General features: G+C 43.8%; 2 protein-coding genes across 8 annotated transcripts; both read right to left on the reverse strand.

Annotated features, from left to right (window-relative positions):
* Window positions 1-220: 220 nt before the first annotated feature.
* On the reverse strand, window positions 221-7,052 carry LOC136752935 (myosin light polypeptide 6). Of its 6 annotated transcripts, none has more exons than XM_066708669.1 (7): window positions 6,806-6,918; window positions 6,384-6,411; window positions 3,744-3,962; window positions 3,456-3,629; window positions 3,175-3,252; window positions 2,394-2,432; window positions 221-761 (listed from the first exon to the last, which is right to left on the reverse strand). In XM_066708669.1, the coding sequence occupies exons 1-6, from the start codon at window positions 6,809-6,811 to the stop codon at window positions 2,404-2,406; spliced, it is 534 nt and encodes a 177-aa protein (XP_066564766.1). In that variant the 5' UTR covers window positions 6,812-6,918; the 3' UTR covers window positions 221-761; window positions 2,394-2,403. The 6 variants fall into 6 exon arrangements, with proteins under 6 accessions (XP_066564766.1, XP_066564770.1, XP_066564767.1 ...); XM_066708673.1 differs by having other exon boundaries at window positions 3,819-3,962; window positions 6,806-6,829; XM_066708670.1 differs by lacking the exons at window positions 2,394-2,432; window positions 6,806-6,918 and adding an exon at window positions 6,932-7,052.
* A 2,881-nt stretch (window positions 7,053-9,933) lies between these two features.
* On the reverse strand, window positions 9,934-14,217 carry tsfm (Ts translation elongation factor, mitochondrial). Of its 2 annotated transcripts, none has more exons than XM_066708666.1 (6): window positions 14,070-14,217; window positions 13,371-13,523; window positions 12,981-13,109; window positions 12,452-12,571; window positions 12,133-12,217; window positions 9,934-11,015 (listed from the first exon to the last, which is right to left on the reverse strand). In XM_066708666.1, the coding sequence occupies exons 1-6, from the start codon at window positions 14,115-14,117 to the stop codon at window positions 10,642-10,644; spliced, it is 909 nt and encodes a 302-aa protein (XP_066564763.1). In that variant the 5' UTR covers window positions 14,118-14,217; the 3' UTR covers window positions 9,934-10,641. The 2 variants fall into 2 exon arrangements, with proteins under 2 accessions (XP_066564763.1, XP_066564764.1); XM_066708667.1 differs by having other exon boundaries at window positions 12,448-12,571.
* Window positions 14,218-17,146: the final 2,929 nt, after the last annotated feature.

The following is a 17,146-nucleotide window of genomic DNA, read 5'->3' on the forward strand; positions in this document are numbered from 1 at the left end:
GAGAACTTCAGATTCAAAGAAACTAGATGATTTACCATTAATAGCAGACATTTTATTTCAATTTCCGGACATTACTTTTTGTCAACTACCCATATACATAAAACACTGATCCTCACGTTCTCACACCCTAGGAAGGGTAAAACAGACCAGACAGAAGATGCCGTCAGAACAGACCTGGTGTACACATTGGGACAAGTCACATACAGAACACAGGAAAGCATTTTTGGAAATCTGAAACATTTTATTGTTTGAACGACGCAAAGAAACATGGAAGGAGGAGAAAAAAAAAAAAAAAAAAAAAAAAGTCTTTCCCCATTGGATGGGCCAATTGACAGGCTGGCCGATGGGCTGGCTTGTTGGTTGACCGGTGCCTGCATATCCTGCAACTAGAGTGTGTAGGAGGAAGGCAGGCTTCACAAAACTGACTCGGTCAGTACCCGTCAGGTCCAATCGGAAGCCCACCGTTCACAGCAGTGCATTGCCAGACAGGTGTGTGTATTGCCTACATTACTGCAGTCAGGAGCTGGGTAGACTGGAGGCATGCAGCTTTGTGGTCATGCATGTGTCAGGGGGAGGGGCTTTATCATACAAGGAGGGGGCTCTAAACGGGCAGAGAAAGGCACTTCAGAAAAAAAAATATATATATATATGGGGAGAGAAGCAAAAATGAAAAAGGGGGAGAGGTGGAGAAATACAAATTAAATTAAGAAATCTGGGATGTTATGGAATTCTTCAACCGCTCATGACCATCCGGACGAGTTCTGTGATCGGTGGGGAGAGGGAGAGAAAGAGAGAGGGAGTTAGTTTACACAAATTCCAGCCTGAAGGACAGAAGGCTCAGACTCCAACTACAGCAAGGGCCTGCAGTACCAATAACGGACATGTTTTTTAAAATTCTTGTGCAGAGTCCAATGACCAGTTAACAGCCAGTCTTGATGCAGTGTCATCACCCAGTACTATATATGAAACTATACCAAAGGTACTGACTAGGTGCTCTCACTGCTAACAAGCTACTCAGACATTACCAGACTAACTGCCCTCTCGCTCTCTGTTGGGACATTGAAAAACATCAGGAGAGCTTTAGGCACTTCATGTCTAACAGGATAACACATCTGCCCTTCACATTGGCAGTGTTCAACATAGGGCTGTAGTTGGAGTCTGGCCAAGAACCGTCAGCAGGTCTGTCAGTCAGTAGCAGGAGACTGAGCCGGGATTAGAGGGGGTACAGCTCTATTCCTACTGAGCTGGAGCAGCAGCCTGGCACAGGGTGTCCACGGGCACGGTTAGATAGCTGCCTGTCAGAGTCCATCAGTGTGCGTCTACAACAGGAAGCAAAGAGGAATCTAGAAAGTAAGACAAACTCAAGGCCTAGCAACTACGAGCTCCAGTAAGATGGAATATTTAAAAGGGGCGAGAAATACCAGCAAGATCTAATCACGGCAGATTCCAGTTAGTAACGAAGGACATCTCCAAGAGAGCTGGAGAGACCACCTCACCACCCCAATCAATACACTGCTCTCAACTCCCGCACCCTCTACAAGTTGTATTTTGCTCCAGAATGTTTATCAACAAATCAGCACTTTGCCTCATAGAAGCACAGTGCCAACTGGCAGAGCAGATACATTTTAGGATGGAGCACAGTGCTGGTTGGCTGAACATTTATAATGCAGAACTGATCGTCCAGCAGCCAGTCAAAAGTCTCAGTGACAGACACCTGCAGCACTGTGCCAGTGGGGTCAGCTCAGGTCAGTCAGCAACTGGGTACACCAGCTCTCTGGAACAGCCTCCACACTATGCCTGTCCTGTCCCACCCCCCCCGACAGAGACCTAGGTCCCCAGCAGCACTACAGACCCCCAGACATGCAGAGGCACATGCTGCAGACAGGAGGCACTGCAGATAGAAGGGTCATTCATCAACAGCAAACAAAAAGATAAAACTACACAAATCCGCATGGGAGAGACTTCGCGGGACACGTCGTACCCACCAAGCATGGAGGCACAGACACCATGGCAACCAGATCAACCAGGAGGTACCTGGACAGCAGCAGATCACACCAACATATACACGATAGTGTATATTTACGTGCTTATACACAAACTCACGTGTAATTATATGCACATTATAAACTTAAAACAATGAAGCATACTGGTGTTCCAGGTACCTCCTACAGCCTCTCAGAAGAAATCTAAAAGGAAGAGATGGATTATGGGCTACAACAGGTCAGACACCGCAGAGCAGTCAGTGCTGCCTTCAGTCTGCAGATCTAATCATTAACGGTTCAGAAGGGCTGTGCTGCCAGTAATTAGGGTTATTGGCATTGCCATGGTGACCGTGATCCATGCCCGGTTCAGAAGCAGCACGTCTCACTCGGTAACCGTGCGCAGGGGCGTACCGGCGCTCACTCAGCCAGACATGATGTGGCGCACAAAGGCTGCGGGAGAGGAACAACAATTATACAGCGTGACCACAGGGGGCGGCAGAGGGGCACCTTGCTGGACACACCCCATCTCTCCTGCTGCAGCACACAGGGCAGGATCAACTCCTCCAATCAGGATTTCACAGTTATTCCAGATAGTCTTTTACAGATGCTCTGCTCACACCCTGTGTGCTGCAGACACACCCACAGTTGAAGGAGATGGAAGGAGTGCACCAGAGGGAATTACAACAGCCCATTACCAGGGAGCAGACCTCACAGTTAGCCCTGACACCGAGCCCACCTGCTACAGAAACCACTGCTGGATGGAAGTAAAAACTGCACCTTTACATTTTCTAGGTGCTGAAACAAAGCTTTTGTTCTTGCCACTCCAGGGCAGGCTGCCAGGGTTAAGGTGGTAGAAAGACAGCCATGAAAACAAACCGATCAGAACAGCATTTACTCCCACAATCCCACAGCTGTCCTGTGCTCTTCTCCTTGCCACCTTAACTTTTCATATTAAAAAAATCATACAAAATAACAAGTAAAATACTGTAGTGGCACCATCTATGGAGGTTTGATAAACTTGCTACAGAACACACTACATTCTGGCAAGTAGCTGATCAAACAGGAGGACCTGCGATGCTCATGCAGAACCAGCTGGACACTTAAGGATGAAATTGTTGAGGACCTCCTGCACATCTCCTGCAGAAAACCTGCCTGTCCTCAACCCACTACTTCCTCTCCCTACATTCTTTACCTTCGTAGTTGATGCAGCCATTGGCATCCTCATGTCCAGCCAACAGAGTCTCCACCTCCTCCTCCGTCATCTTCTCCCCTGGAGAGAAAGAGCATCTCAGGTCAGTTTACAATAACACACACATACTACACTAAAAGCATGCATACACTCCTCCATGTTCACCCTGCAGCACTCTGATCCAGGTGCATATCCCTGTACCCAGAGTGGTGAAGACGTGACTATACATCGGAGTGCGTCAGTGCATGAGCCCATCAGCGACATGCAGGTATACATCCACTAACCCAGCGTGGTGAGGACGTGGCGCAGCTCGGCTCCCATCACGGTGCCGTTGCCTTCCTTGTCAAAGACGCGCAGCCCCTCCACAAAGTCCTCAAAGGAGCCCTGGTCCTTGTTCTTGGCGATGGCCTGCAGCATAGGCAGGAACTGCTCAAAGTCCAACATCTTATAGTTCATCTCTGAGCAGGAGGGAGGGTGAGAGAGAGAGAGAGACCAGGGCAGTCAGACTAACACACTGCATTACCCAGCGAGACCCTATACCCATATAAAGTTACAGGCACAACAAAACGTACCATCACTACACACTGACAAGACGAAAGCACACCGAACTGCACACTGACACACACTCACTGCCTCCAGATTCTCACCCTCAGCCTTGGGGTTCCCCAGCACCTTCAGCACCTCTGCATTGACAGGGTTCTGCCCCAGTGCCCTCATCACGTCCCCACACTGACTGTAGCTGATCTTCCCATCGCCTGTCCGATCGAACAGCAAGAACGCCTCCTTAAACTCTGACCATGGAAGAGAGGAAAGAAGGACAAAGACAGGACCCAGAGGATAAGAGCATGGCAGGGATGGGGAGGGAAAGAGTTCACATCAAGTTATGCTTTGCCATTATTGTGCTTCAGCAAAGGGCTTGTTCAACAATTTCCCACCCCTGCCCTCGAATACGTCCTGCAAGTCATTTCTGCACTTACAGAGCAAGTCATTGTGCACACAACAGAAGCTCCCATCACTGGGAGATGTTACAGATAGATTAGCAAATCAAAAGTCAAGGATAAAAAACAGTTTGAATTTTACAAGTGACATCTTATGGTTGAGCCAGGTTGTTACAGATCTACTTGGCATCACATTCCACATGGCAGAACTGCCCCATATACAGCAAGCACCAGACCTAGACATTAGTACCTTATTCATGGTTTCAGGACCTCAAATGCAATAGGAGAGATAACCAGCATCAGTGCCCTGCCCTGCCATGCCCATGCGGTCTTATTGTTTCCACATTAATATTTCACGGTGACAGGACAGGTCTCAGACTGGGCTGGGCAGGGCAGGGCAGTGGTGTTGGGGTGCAGTGATGTGTAGTGAGGTGTGGTTCATTGTTTAGCACTTATCACAACAAAACGGAAAACAGCAGACACGGTTATGTCATTAAAACATTGTAAAGGAATGTCTATCAGAACTCAGTTCATTAGTTCGTGTGCGCATGTACAATATTGAGACGAAACCTGAACGTATGCTTCCGCAGTGCATTGCCATTTTAAAATAAATCCAGAGAAGAAAACTACTAAAAGCGTGTTAAAGTGCGTCAGGCCTGGGGTAAGGGCCGGGCGGGCTGGCGGGCTGGCGGGCTGGCGGGCAGGGACTGGGAGTAGGGAGGCGCTCCGGCATTTCCTGGCGCGGCAGCAGTGTTATTATTATTGTGCTTTTCCTGCTCACAGGAATGCGGCCTGTTCCCGGGACGAGCCTGTGAAGTCGGGACTCTTCGCCATATAAGGCATTGAGAGGGAGAGAGGGAGGGCACCCTAATCTAACAACCATCTTGGTTTAAACAAACGAGAAGGGAAATTAATCAACCGCAGAGCAAAACGCCAAAAAAGGACAGACTGACGATGCCTGAGAGAGGAGCCCAGCCGGCACCTTTACGCTTTATCAGACAAAGCCCAAGTTTCAGGATATTTAATACATTACAACATTTTAATCTTTTCGAGTATACAATTATATTCAATGCTTTAAATCCTGGTCGTAATATGCATCCACAAAGCTATTTTATAAGGTTCTACAAATAACGACCGAATCGGAGTAAAAGATTAGATGTCTTAATCTCCCGTCGATCGCGGCCCAGTACAACAGTAACTTTACAACACTTCCGGCTTAACTACCCAGAACAAAAACGTCGCATGTGTCCTTTTTTTTTGTCAACTTCTCGGAATGACTAACCGCCCGTTTCACACACGGCGTTATTCTTAGAGCAGAAAAAGACCAACACAAACCGTACAGAAAAACTCAGTACTGGGCTAAATCTTAAATCAGCCATTACATTAACCATGCAACTGACCTGCTAGAAGGACAAACATTAACCCCAAAGCCCTTGCAACACAAATCAGACCAGAAACACTCACTGTAAATCTGATCATAAACAAACAAAACTGGTTTATTCGCTCACCACTTTAAACATGCAGGTATGTCACACGCATGCGTCTTGTGAAGAGCAGCCTGAACCTGCCCTGCACACCAACACTCCTAATACTAGGGTGCTCACTCGTTTAATGTATAAAATGTGTTATACTTACAGGGTTAGATTTTGAAACAACTTGGGTATGAAATACAGAAACCACTAAATTATGACTTGACCCCTTACAAATGTTTTTTTTTACGCACCAAACACACACAAGGGCCTCTTCGCACACAAGACGAGCATAACCTACAACTACTACCGTTAATGTACACACAGCCTCTGCAAAAGGTTAGAGTATAACTATAACCACCATCCAAGAAAAGTCAGACGAGTTAGAACAAGCCTTGCCTTGGTTTAGGTGCAGGCAGTACAGTGCAGTATTCACCCGTAAAACACTGAGCTAGACAAGATGCTTCCGTCCGATTATCACCAGCATCTCTTCCAACCAAAATGCTTCGTGTATAAAACTCACCGTATATCTGATCCGGGTTAAATTCAATCTGGAAAGGACATAGTGTTTAAAAAAAAAAAAAAAGAAAAAGAAAAAGAAAAAAAACGAGCAATGTTTCAGAGGTTTAACAATAAAAGCGAATACATAAAGCGATTAGCAGGGAGGAGGAAGTGATGGAATGACCGAAAACAAGATCCCCCAATTCTGCTAAAACACCCGGATCAATCCAGCGACACCAGTGACCCTGACAGCCTGCACTGCGCGACAGCCCTGTGGATACAGAAGAGGAGGGATGCAACTCACCTAGGATCTGGTCTTCAGAGAAGTCAGACTGTTTGAAAAGAAATAGAGAGAATTATGACGATGAACAGACGGCTACAGCAGCATGTAGCCTATGCCATATTAACAGATTACGATTACACACTGCCTGCCCTTCGCATAACGAGGCAAATGCTTTACAATACGGACATTACAGGGCTTGTCCTGTCGGGTATATTTGAGGTCTCTGAATTTCGGCCATAGGCAGCGTCTGTATGAACACTTTAGATGTATGTAAAGGTGTGCAGGAAACACGATTTCATAGCTATCTGGGGCAAAGCCCGACGCCTGTCTGCGGAACACCCCAGTACTCGCTGCAACTCTGCCGGCGGCTGGACAGGAAGGCCCGCTTATTGTGCAAGAACAGAAACCAGCCGCTACCACACACCCAGTACAAGCATACATACCGACATCTCTCCGTATAAAAAGGCAATACTGTTATTCCGCTTTGTTAATTGTGGCCCAAAGTGTACCGCTACTCGTCGGTAATCTGCTAATCTCTGTATTATAGGTCAAAGCAAGAGAGGACCCACCATTTCGTTGCCTGTACTGATGTCTCCGTCTGTCTGTCGGCGGAAGGAATGTGGGCAGAGCAGGGCGGCGGGCCCAAAATACCGACTCTACACGTCACTGTTTACTGAAGCAGGGCGACGCCAGCCAATCACAGCCTGCCTCGGCGGGCGTTGTCTCTCTTTGAATTACAGTAAACCTTCAAGGTGAGGAGCATTTCGTTTTAACCGGAGTATTACCTTTAAATAAAGTCACTACAATTCTATATTTGGAAAAGTTGAAAAAACATTTGATCATATTTGTAAAATCATTCATGTTGATCTCACAAATAAAGCCACATGATTAAGATAACATGCAGCAATAATTCACAGGTATCATTGTTGGTTTAATTTAGTTTTAAAAGGCTTGTTTTGTAAGTATAATAAACTGTTGTGTATTTTATTGTATTACTCATATTACATTTCCAACTGAGTATCACTTGGAAATGCAGTGTGTCTTTGTATTCGTATCTTGGAAACGTAATGCGGAATTACGCTGCCGACATGGTACAACCGTAAAAGTTGCCCCAATACACTTAGTATTATGGTAAACAGTAGGTCGTGGTGACCTCAGCAAGTTGAGTTTGAGGATTGTTTATCGCGAGCGCCCCCTCGTGTTCATATACTAACTGTACACGAGAAAAGAGAAAAAGGTTAAAAAAAAGCATTTACGTATTAATGTATTTAAACAATTGTTATATACGTATTATTCTACATTCTGCTTAGCATAACATGGTATTATAATTATTGTTATTTAGCAGATGCATATAACCAAGGTCACTAATATGCTTTAACAATCACAAAAACACTGCTACTACTTATAATTATAATATAGGCCAGTAGAAATAATGATTTGTCTGAGTCTACGTTCCAGTTTCTAAATTCTAATAATAGTTTTCCAGCCTTTAGCTCCAAGGAAAACTCTCTCCTTTCTCTGGCATTTAATTAGCAGTTCCAATACGTATTCTAATTGTTACATAATTACTTTAATTATAGAAGCTCCAGTGTATTACACCATATTGGATCTCATTTTTTAGTCAATTTCTAAAAGGCAGTAGGCCTTCCCAATGTATTAAAATGGAAGAAAGAGACACAGAAAGAAAGAGACAGAAAGCACCAGGCGTAATACTACAGAAAATATTGTTACTTGATAATAGTACAGATTGAGGTGTGTCTGATGAGGAATGCAGACAGTACTGACACTCACAGGGACAATGGCAATGGGAGGGGTGCAGCCCAGCAGTGAAAGGAGCAGTGCCACAGTGCCAGGGTAGTGGAGGGGCACCCTGCAATTCAAACTAAACACAAGCAACAGCCCCCCAATCACAGGCCACTGCACATTAATTATGAATCTGTCTGCAACAGAAGTCCACCATTGAGGAGGGGATTGAGAATCCACCTCACTGAGCTCTGACCCTGACAGCCAATACACCTCACCGCACTCCTCTGGTTGGACACAAGATTTGCCAACACTGGAAACACGCTCACTCAGAACTATACCGATTGAATTGTGCTTTCTTAGACTGCATCACTGATACAGGAAAGCATGGAAAAAGAGCCATGGACAGTTTCAGAAGTATGGCACCAACATAATCCCATTTCAGATTGAGCTAAAACTATACTAGCCTGGACTATCCATCAATCTGCCTCAACTGGAAAAAAATAAAACTAATAGTGTCAAACTAAAAGATTCAAAAGAATGAACAACACAAGGTATATGTTAAAAAGCACTGGTTCAGATTCTGTGTTCAAGTCTGTATTGAGAGTGCCCCTCCCTAGCACACTGATGCTCTGGAGCCAGTACTCACCACCACAGCAGCCGGGTCGAAGGGGGAGTTCGCGGGCCGCAGCAGCCTAGGGCGGAGCTCCGGGGTAGGCCGGATAGGTGCAGGTGCCAGGGGCGCACGGGGGAAGGGAGGACCCAGCCGAGATGGGGCAGGGGGGGCGCTGGACAACGCCTTCTTCACTGACGACTCCCTCTTAGGTGCCATTGCTCCAACGGTGCCGCTTGCTCGCTGCTGCTGCTGCTGCTGCTGAAGAATCTACTCTGTGAATATTCACTGAATCTGTGTCAGCTCTGTATGGAGAGAGAGAGTGAGAGAGAGAAGAGGCGGGTGTAGCAGAATAAGAGAAGGTGGGGAGGGTTGTCATAGTGAAAGAACGATGTATGTGGGTGTGTATTTTGTGTAGAGTGTGTATCTTTGTGTGTGTGTGTGTGGGTGTGTAAGGCTAGTTATCTAGGAAGCTATATATAGGAAGTTCTATTTTAGCTCCTGCAATAATAGATGTTCCTTCATTCTGAATTCCCCAGACTCCCTTTCTCACCCCCCCACCCCTCCATCGCTTCTGTACTCCATCCGAGTGCTTTGAAATTAATTTATTTTGTGGATTCACAAACATGTCTGTTACATACAGTTGCAGGACTAGCATGTGCACTGCCCTTAACCTGCAACAGGGCTGGGGTGCCGTCTTCTGGGGGTCTGAGTAACCTGCTGTGATCTCAGCCTACTCAGAGTACCTTCAGCCTTACAGAAGGCCAGGCTGCGGCCTGCACTGCTGTGCATGTTTTCAGTCTAGTTTGTGTCTGATGTAATTCCACTAGTTTGAAGTCCTTTTCCTGGTGTCATCACAAGGCCACTTTGATGCCATTGTTTGCTTATTCAAAAGTCCTCACATGCAGATGACTCACAGTATGAACAGTGTGGAAATACCTTTATCTCTACATTTATCTGTTTTCGTAAAGCATTTGTATTGTACAATACAGTTTCAATGTTGCAGTTTTTTCCCTTTGCGATTAAGAATAAGACATACAAAGATTGCTTTCTCCTCAGTGAATGTTTCTCTCTTTGCTAAAACCACACTTATAGTTTAATAGAATACACACTAACTCCTTAAAAGCACTGCATCTTAAGTAGCTTACAAGTAAAGCTAGTTTTTTTTATTATTGTAGCTTTTAGTTTCCCCACCCACAATGAAGACAATACAGATTCAATATTTTTCTTTATTCCAGTAAAGAGTAGCATAATCCTTCTCCAGTTCCTGCAGCTTTTAGTTCTGCCCTAGTAAGAGTGCTGATGTACAGAAGTCAGTGAATACAGAAATCATTTAACAGACCGTAAATGCAGTTTCACAATCAACAGGTAAAGTTACACTGCAGTTAAGCTAATGCCGTTACAAGATGTTTTAATTATCTGTAGGGATCTAACAATCACTTAAACCACAAACCCTACGGTTTGCTCTCACAGTTTGGAGACAGCTTTCTTCTTTCATAGGTACGAAAGAGCTCACACTACACACTGTAACCATATTTATTAAGAATAATATATACAAACATTAGTTTCTTTCTTAATACGCTGACATTAATCTTGCCTTGCCAATTAACCAAATTAATAGGGATCTCTGGGGAAAACCCCCAAAAAATAATTGTGAGATTCCATTCAGATCCATTAAAACTGCAGAGCTGGAAACGCCAGCAGCTCTATCCATGTGATCTGGACCTCTGCATATCAAGCACAGAGACGATGTACTGGGTGGACTGGAGGCAGGCTGATCAGGATCAGCACTTCATCATGGAATTCAGTTCTTATCATTCAGATCACCACTAATTAAGGTGTCTCATAGGTCCATAATCTTCAAGGTAGAAACAGTCCATGACTGTTTGGAATTGATCCATTGAGAAGCCAGCAGGGGGAGCTCTAGAGCTCACCCTCCCCGCACTCAAAGCGCACAAAGTCCAGCACACGCACATCCTGGTCCTGCAGGTACTGCCCCACAGTGCGACTGGGGTCAGACAGGAAGCTCTGGGCCACCAGCCGCGTCTCGGTGTCTCCGCAGGGAAGCTCGTCTAGTGACCCCAGAGAGAGCGGTGCCTCTCCAACCACGTGCTGGGCCAGCTTCCGGCCCTCCTCCACCCCCCCACCTCTGTACACCACCATTGCACCATACCGGCCTAGCAGGGCCCCCCCAGGGGAGGCTGGCCCCCCGCCGTGGACATACCCTCCGACATGGCAGTCTGGCGGTACTGAAAGCACCACCGCACGACGCAAAGTGAGGTTCTCTCCCAGCCGGCCTGAGGAGCAACACAACACAGTGTTACATGTTTAATAGCTGGTAGAGATTGACCACGTTTTCCCATTCCTTGAAGCAAAATGCATGAAAATCAAGAATTTCCACACCTGTCTCATAGGGGGCTCTAGTATTTCCAAGTTATTTTTTTTTTTTACAAAGCAGCTTGCTTTCTGGGTTAGGCAGTTAAATGTTAAATTGTTTCCTTATTTTTGTGTGCAGATTTCTGATGGTCCAGGAACAGGCCCAGTAGCATCGACCTTGCCTCTGGAGCTGGCTTTGAGTATCTGATAAGATATGAGTGCTACTACAGACCTGCCATGTGCAGAATATGGAGCTGGCCATTTGAAGCACTCTTCAACAGAATTATGAAACACAGCAGCAAGTGAAAGGTCAAAGAAAAACATGTAGCTTTTTGCTCATGTGAAAAAGCTGCTAAACTTTTAAACTTAATAAAAAAACTAGTGTACTTAGTAGTATTAGTAGTTTTATTTTTCCTTGTTTAGTATTAAACAATAAACAAGAAACAAGAAAACAATATATTAATATGACTAATGGCAAGGAGGAGATGATAAAGACAATTAACCAAATTGCAAGATTGGTTTTACAGTAGCATTTTCTATAGTCATATTTTAAGTCTTTATAGTTTTAGTACCAGTAAACAGAATCCACCTGAATACAGCTTAATTGACTTAAAGATTAATACATTTTGTAGTATGTAAACACTTAAACAGAAACATTTTATTCTGCTTAAATCTCATAAATTATTAAATATGTGATATAAACAAAAACATACAGTATAATTAAACAAACATATTTTCCTCAATCTTTATTTGAGTCACAGGGTAACGAGTCAAGTCTGAGTCATGAACTTTTCCTGTCAAATCAAGTCTGAATTCTGACGTCCTGACTCTCAAGTTCAACTCAAGACTGAGTCTGAGTGCTCAACCTCTGCAGCACAGCACAGCACAGCACAGCACAGCATAGCATAGCATAGCATTACAGCATGATGACAGCTGGATCCCCACAGGGCCCTGCATGCAGAGAGCAACTACTTCACCCAGCCTGACTGACTTTAACCTACAGCCAGGTCAGCCAAGCACAAAACAAAAGGTTCTTACCAATAGCCAGAGCCAGCTGGTTGGCAAAAGTGGTGTTGTTGACCCCTGATTTCAGCTGGGACAGCTCCTCTGGTCCCAGGAGGCTCTGAGAAACAGTGAGAAACGCAAAACATTCACTGGTTGTGACTTTCTCAATTCATGACAGCAGCACAGATATTAATTAAACAGTTGCGTTGTTACTGTTTTCTGTTTATTTTAGTTAGATGGAACAGTATCTTAGGAACAAAGTAGGAAACATAAAAAAAAAAAAAAAAATTAAATATATTAATACTGTTTCTCAGGCCTCAGCCCTGCTGCAGTGAAACTGCCACTCACCCACCTTGTTGTAGCCGGAGTGGACGGCCTCGCTGTGACTCAGGGCCATGGCAGCTGCGGCAACCTCCCTGACCAGCTGCTGGAATGTCTCATTCCGGGCGACGAAGTCCGTCTCGCAGTTCACCTGAGACACAGCACAGCACGGCTCATGAGAGCCCAGTGGAGCTCAGATTCTGCACTGTCCCTGCACTTCCAGTCAATTTTCATAATGCAACTTCCTACCTACTGACCTGTGTTGTTACTTAAAATGTTTACATCTTGTAATACCTGTAAATTGCTCTGGAACATGACATCCTGCTAATAAATATATAATATTCATGATAACTCCTGCAAAAAGGTATTCAAATACAATGCAGTGCTTAGGGTGTGCCCCACTTTATGATTTAAATGGAACCATATTGACGTCAAAGATACACATTGGACTAGATAAACAATTAACTAAATATCATAACACTAGTTGTCACTGTAACCTTTGCCTTGTTATACTGTCCACCCTTGTGAGCAGGTGTTCACCAACAGCAGCCCCTCCCTACCTCCACCATGGTGGCGCCATGCTCCCCCAGCAGCTGTCCAATTAGGCCCTGAGTGGCACGCCGGCCCTGGAGCTTGCTGGCCTTGGCCCAGCCCTCCATCTGAGCCTGCTCATGCAACCAGCTCTCCGCCTGCACACACACACATACAGTGACAATCAGGACAGAAACACACAGAAAAATGACACGTACAGCTTCAGACACACACAGAGTTAGGCACAAAGCCACTTGAATATTTACTCTAACAACTGATAAGCAAATATTTTTATACATATTATTAATATATTGTTGTCATATTAGACACCCTACTGTGTTAGCTGATAGACGATGTGACAGCACACCTAGTGCACAACCACAGTTTACAATTGCATGAGAGAAGTGTATGGCTGCTACCTGCTTGATATCATTGCTGAACTTGTCCAGAGCTTTCTTGCAGTTAACAAAGGAGTAGCCAGTAGCCTTTCGCAGCTTTATCAGAAGCGCCTTTTCTGCAGCCAGGACTGGGACACTGCAGTGCACCAAGCACACGGGCTGGGGCAGACAGAGCTGGCAAAGACAGAAGTGAGGAATTATACAATCTATTTTATTGTATTTAAACCCTTCTGCATTTCACACAGCACTCCAAACCCTACTATTCACACTGTGTTGAACCATTGTGGCTCAAAAGTACTACACTTCCTCCATTATTGATAATATGTGCATTTCTCAGTCTGGCATTAGTACCTGTTCTGATTATACCCTGGTTCTACATTTGTTGTCTAATATCTAAGGACGTTTACTGCAGGAAACTGGGCCCTCTTCTGTCAGAGCAGTACTACTGGGGAGGTTTTGTGGAGTCACAGGGTGCCGTGAAGGTACAGTCTAATGCAGTCTACTGTACTGTAAAAACAGAGACTATACAATCCACTAACATTAAGAGCGAATGACTAGGGAAAAAAATAAAATAACTTTGTGAAGGTATAGAGTCTGAATGAATTCTTGGAAAAGTACAGCACTTGGGCGCAGAGTGTTAATGCAGGTGAACGTAACCCATGCAGCCCAACGACCCTTCCCAGTACCCAGATCCTGATCTCTGTACACGGGTATGCTCACCTTTCTCATGTCCGCTCTAACACACTTCAGCAGAGAGTACATCGACATTGCGAGACACTAAGGACAGCAAGGGAAATGTCACAGCAAACCACGCTGTCTACGGCAAGCGTATAAGGACAAACCGACTACTGTCAGTGGAGAGAGCATCGATATAAGAAAGCAGTAGATACGTTTTTTTGTAAACTCCGCCCCACAGTATGTAAAATATGCGGCCATATTGACTAGGAATTGTGTGTAATCTTCTGTGTCCTATAAATGAAAAAAAAAAAAAGAAAGAAAACGTATTTTGTTTTTGTTTGGAAATATAGCGTTGGATATATATTTTTTAAACTTATAGTGAAATCACCAAATATGCATAAGTGGATTTTACTATGCATTAATGTATATTCTGTAATCAGAAGACCGAGACGGCACATGCGCTCATTAATCACGTAATTGCACCTGTATCAGATGCGTGTAGGTACGAGGTCGCTTTCAAATGAATTTAGTCTGAGGTTGGTAGGCAGATAGGGTGTAAATGATAGGTTCTGTTAGAAATCAGTGCAGTGCTGTGGGAAAAATGCATATAACAAATATATTATTATTATTATTATTATTATTATTATTATTATTATTATTATTATTATTATTATTATATTTTTGGGGAGAGAAGCAGCTGAGAGTGAATGGAGGCTGTTTCAGACTAACAACAGTGAAAATGAACGAGACGCCATTCGCAAACACTAAACCACAAGAAAGTGTAAGAGGAACTGGAGTGGAGAGCTTTCTTCTCTTAGTGATCGAATGAAGCTTTTTGACTGAGTGACTGATCATTTTAGAGGAAATAGGTTCGTTTAAATCTTTTGTGGATCTGAAAGGGGCAGACACTCAAGAGGGTATGGTTCAAGATGATGGACAGGAGCTATCAACAGACTGAATCTGTCAGTGAGTGGAGATCTAACGTTATAAAGGTAAGTACATATATCCAATGATTAAGCCTAAATTAAATTTAGTGCATTTAAAACGTGAACTAGAAGCGTTTCGGAGGTTAAATGAAGTCAGAGGTTCCCAAACTCTTTTGCTGGCGCCACCTTAACATGTGGGTCACATCTCCCCCCCATATACCCGGGCATACATCATTATTACCATTTTTGAAAATCCTGATCCTTAACAATTATGTATAACCTGACAGATTTGTTTGCATTTCACTCCATACACTTTTACTTGGACATTTACATCGCGGGCTGAGTGAGCGCAATGGTCCCATGTGTGAAAGAAAGAAAGAAAGTCAAAATTGCCACTTTAAAACGCCTAAGATGTTGCTCCAACAAATTAAAAAGACTTTAGCTAGCACATGGTCATGGTGTTATAAGCTCCAGAACTTTGAAGAGGGTATACCAAAAACTTGAGCTTTACAGGAGAAAACAGTATTCGGACTTGGTCCAAGTGATGACGTTTAAACAAAGAATTGCGATAGATGCAGGGTTGTCGGTGGTTACATCTTCATGCAATTCAAAGATGAGGGTCTATTGCAACACAGGATACGATGAGACAGATTCCATGATTGATCCACAGGGTGTACAACTCTGGGGAGTTAGCAGTTTAGGAAGAATACAATGCCATAGTCCAAATGCATCTGTATATGACAAACTTAAACCATATGGCCAAATGAGCCTTTTTCAAATCCCTGATCCCAGAGAAAACCAATAATATGGCTATCGGACTTTTCCACATCCATAGATAGGTAGGCACTATGGGTGTGGCCAATACTAGGGGATGTGTGGTCTAGTAATGTCACTATATTCCTATTCCTAAGAAATATTCATAAGTCCTATCTGGCCATAAAAATAGTGGTGTACTGACTAGAGATTTTCTTTTGGTTAGTGCAGTGTATTTCTGCCACAGGCTCAGTCTACTTCCAGAGTTCAGGAGTTCAGGCCTTAAACGGATGTGTGTTAAATGACCATGTGTTAAAGAAATTAAACTGTAGTCATGCTAATATTAACTGTTTGTGTAGGTGCATAGTATATGTGTAGAGCTATCTAGGAAATACCAGACACAATTAGATAAGCTGTTGCTGCTGCCACCCTTGACCATCAGCCCTGTGTACTGTCCTCAATCATAAATGCACTATTATATAGTTGTAATAAAATGTGCATTGGTGTGACCGAGTGGTCTAAGGCTGTGGGTTTGAATCACACCATGGGTGAAAACATAATTTTTGTATTTTATTTATGTATATTTACTTAGCATTTTTTTTTCTCCCAAGTATAAAAAGCATCTCTGCACAAGTCAGGCCATAAATTAATATAAAATGTGTGAAAAGATGGGCTGAAGAGAATATAGTGCGTTAAAAAGGTACTTTCTAACATCAATTCAATAAAACGGTTTATAATATCCAGATGTTTAAACCCCTCTCTCTTAATGATTAGGTAGCTATAAAGTAATATGCATACATATATATACAAATGTATAGCATAGCCTGACTTTTTAGGAGTCTCATAAATGAAGTGGTGTTAGGCCGCCCTCCAGGGTTCAGCTTGTGATATTACAACTGTCTTGTTGACTTATGGCTGGGTGACATGGCAAAAGGTTGTGACACACAGACCTACACCCATCTGCAACAGTATTAATAAGGCAACGATATTCTGAAAGTTATTGTCACTTGAAGCAGTCAAGTGAAGAAACTACACATTAATACGGAAGATTACCAATGTCTGGACCAAGGAAATCTTATGCCGATCTTGCAGACTTTTTCGGTCAGTCTACAGTTTCATGTTAAGTTTCATTGTATACTTTATCCAGATGTATAAGCATGAAAAGCTGTAGGTGTCCCGGTCTGTATGATTTCATGAATGGGTATTTTACTACATAGATACTTCTGCCAGGTGCTAACGTCACTGAAGCCTGAGGGCAAAAGGCAAACTCATTCCGGACCTTGATGGCTATAAGTAGCAGAGGTGAGGCTTAAAAGCATACCTGGAATATTTTGTTCAAGTAAATGCCAACGTATTATTTTGTTAATTTAAAAGATGTTGTCATTTTACCAGCGTTAAGACCACAGTTTAGAGACACTGAACAGCCCTCCACATTGAGAG

Source organism: Amia ocellicauda, chromosome 7, assembly GCF_036373705.1.
Source record: "Amia ocellicauda isolate fAmiCal2 chromosome 7, fAmiCal2.hap1, whole genome shotgun sequence".
Classification (NCBI taxonomy): Eukaryota; Metazoa; Chordata; class Actinopteri; order Amiiformes; family Amiidae; genus Amia; species Amia ocellicauda.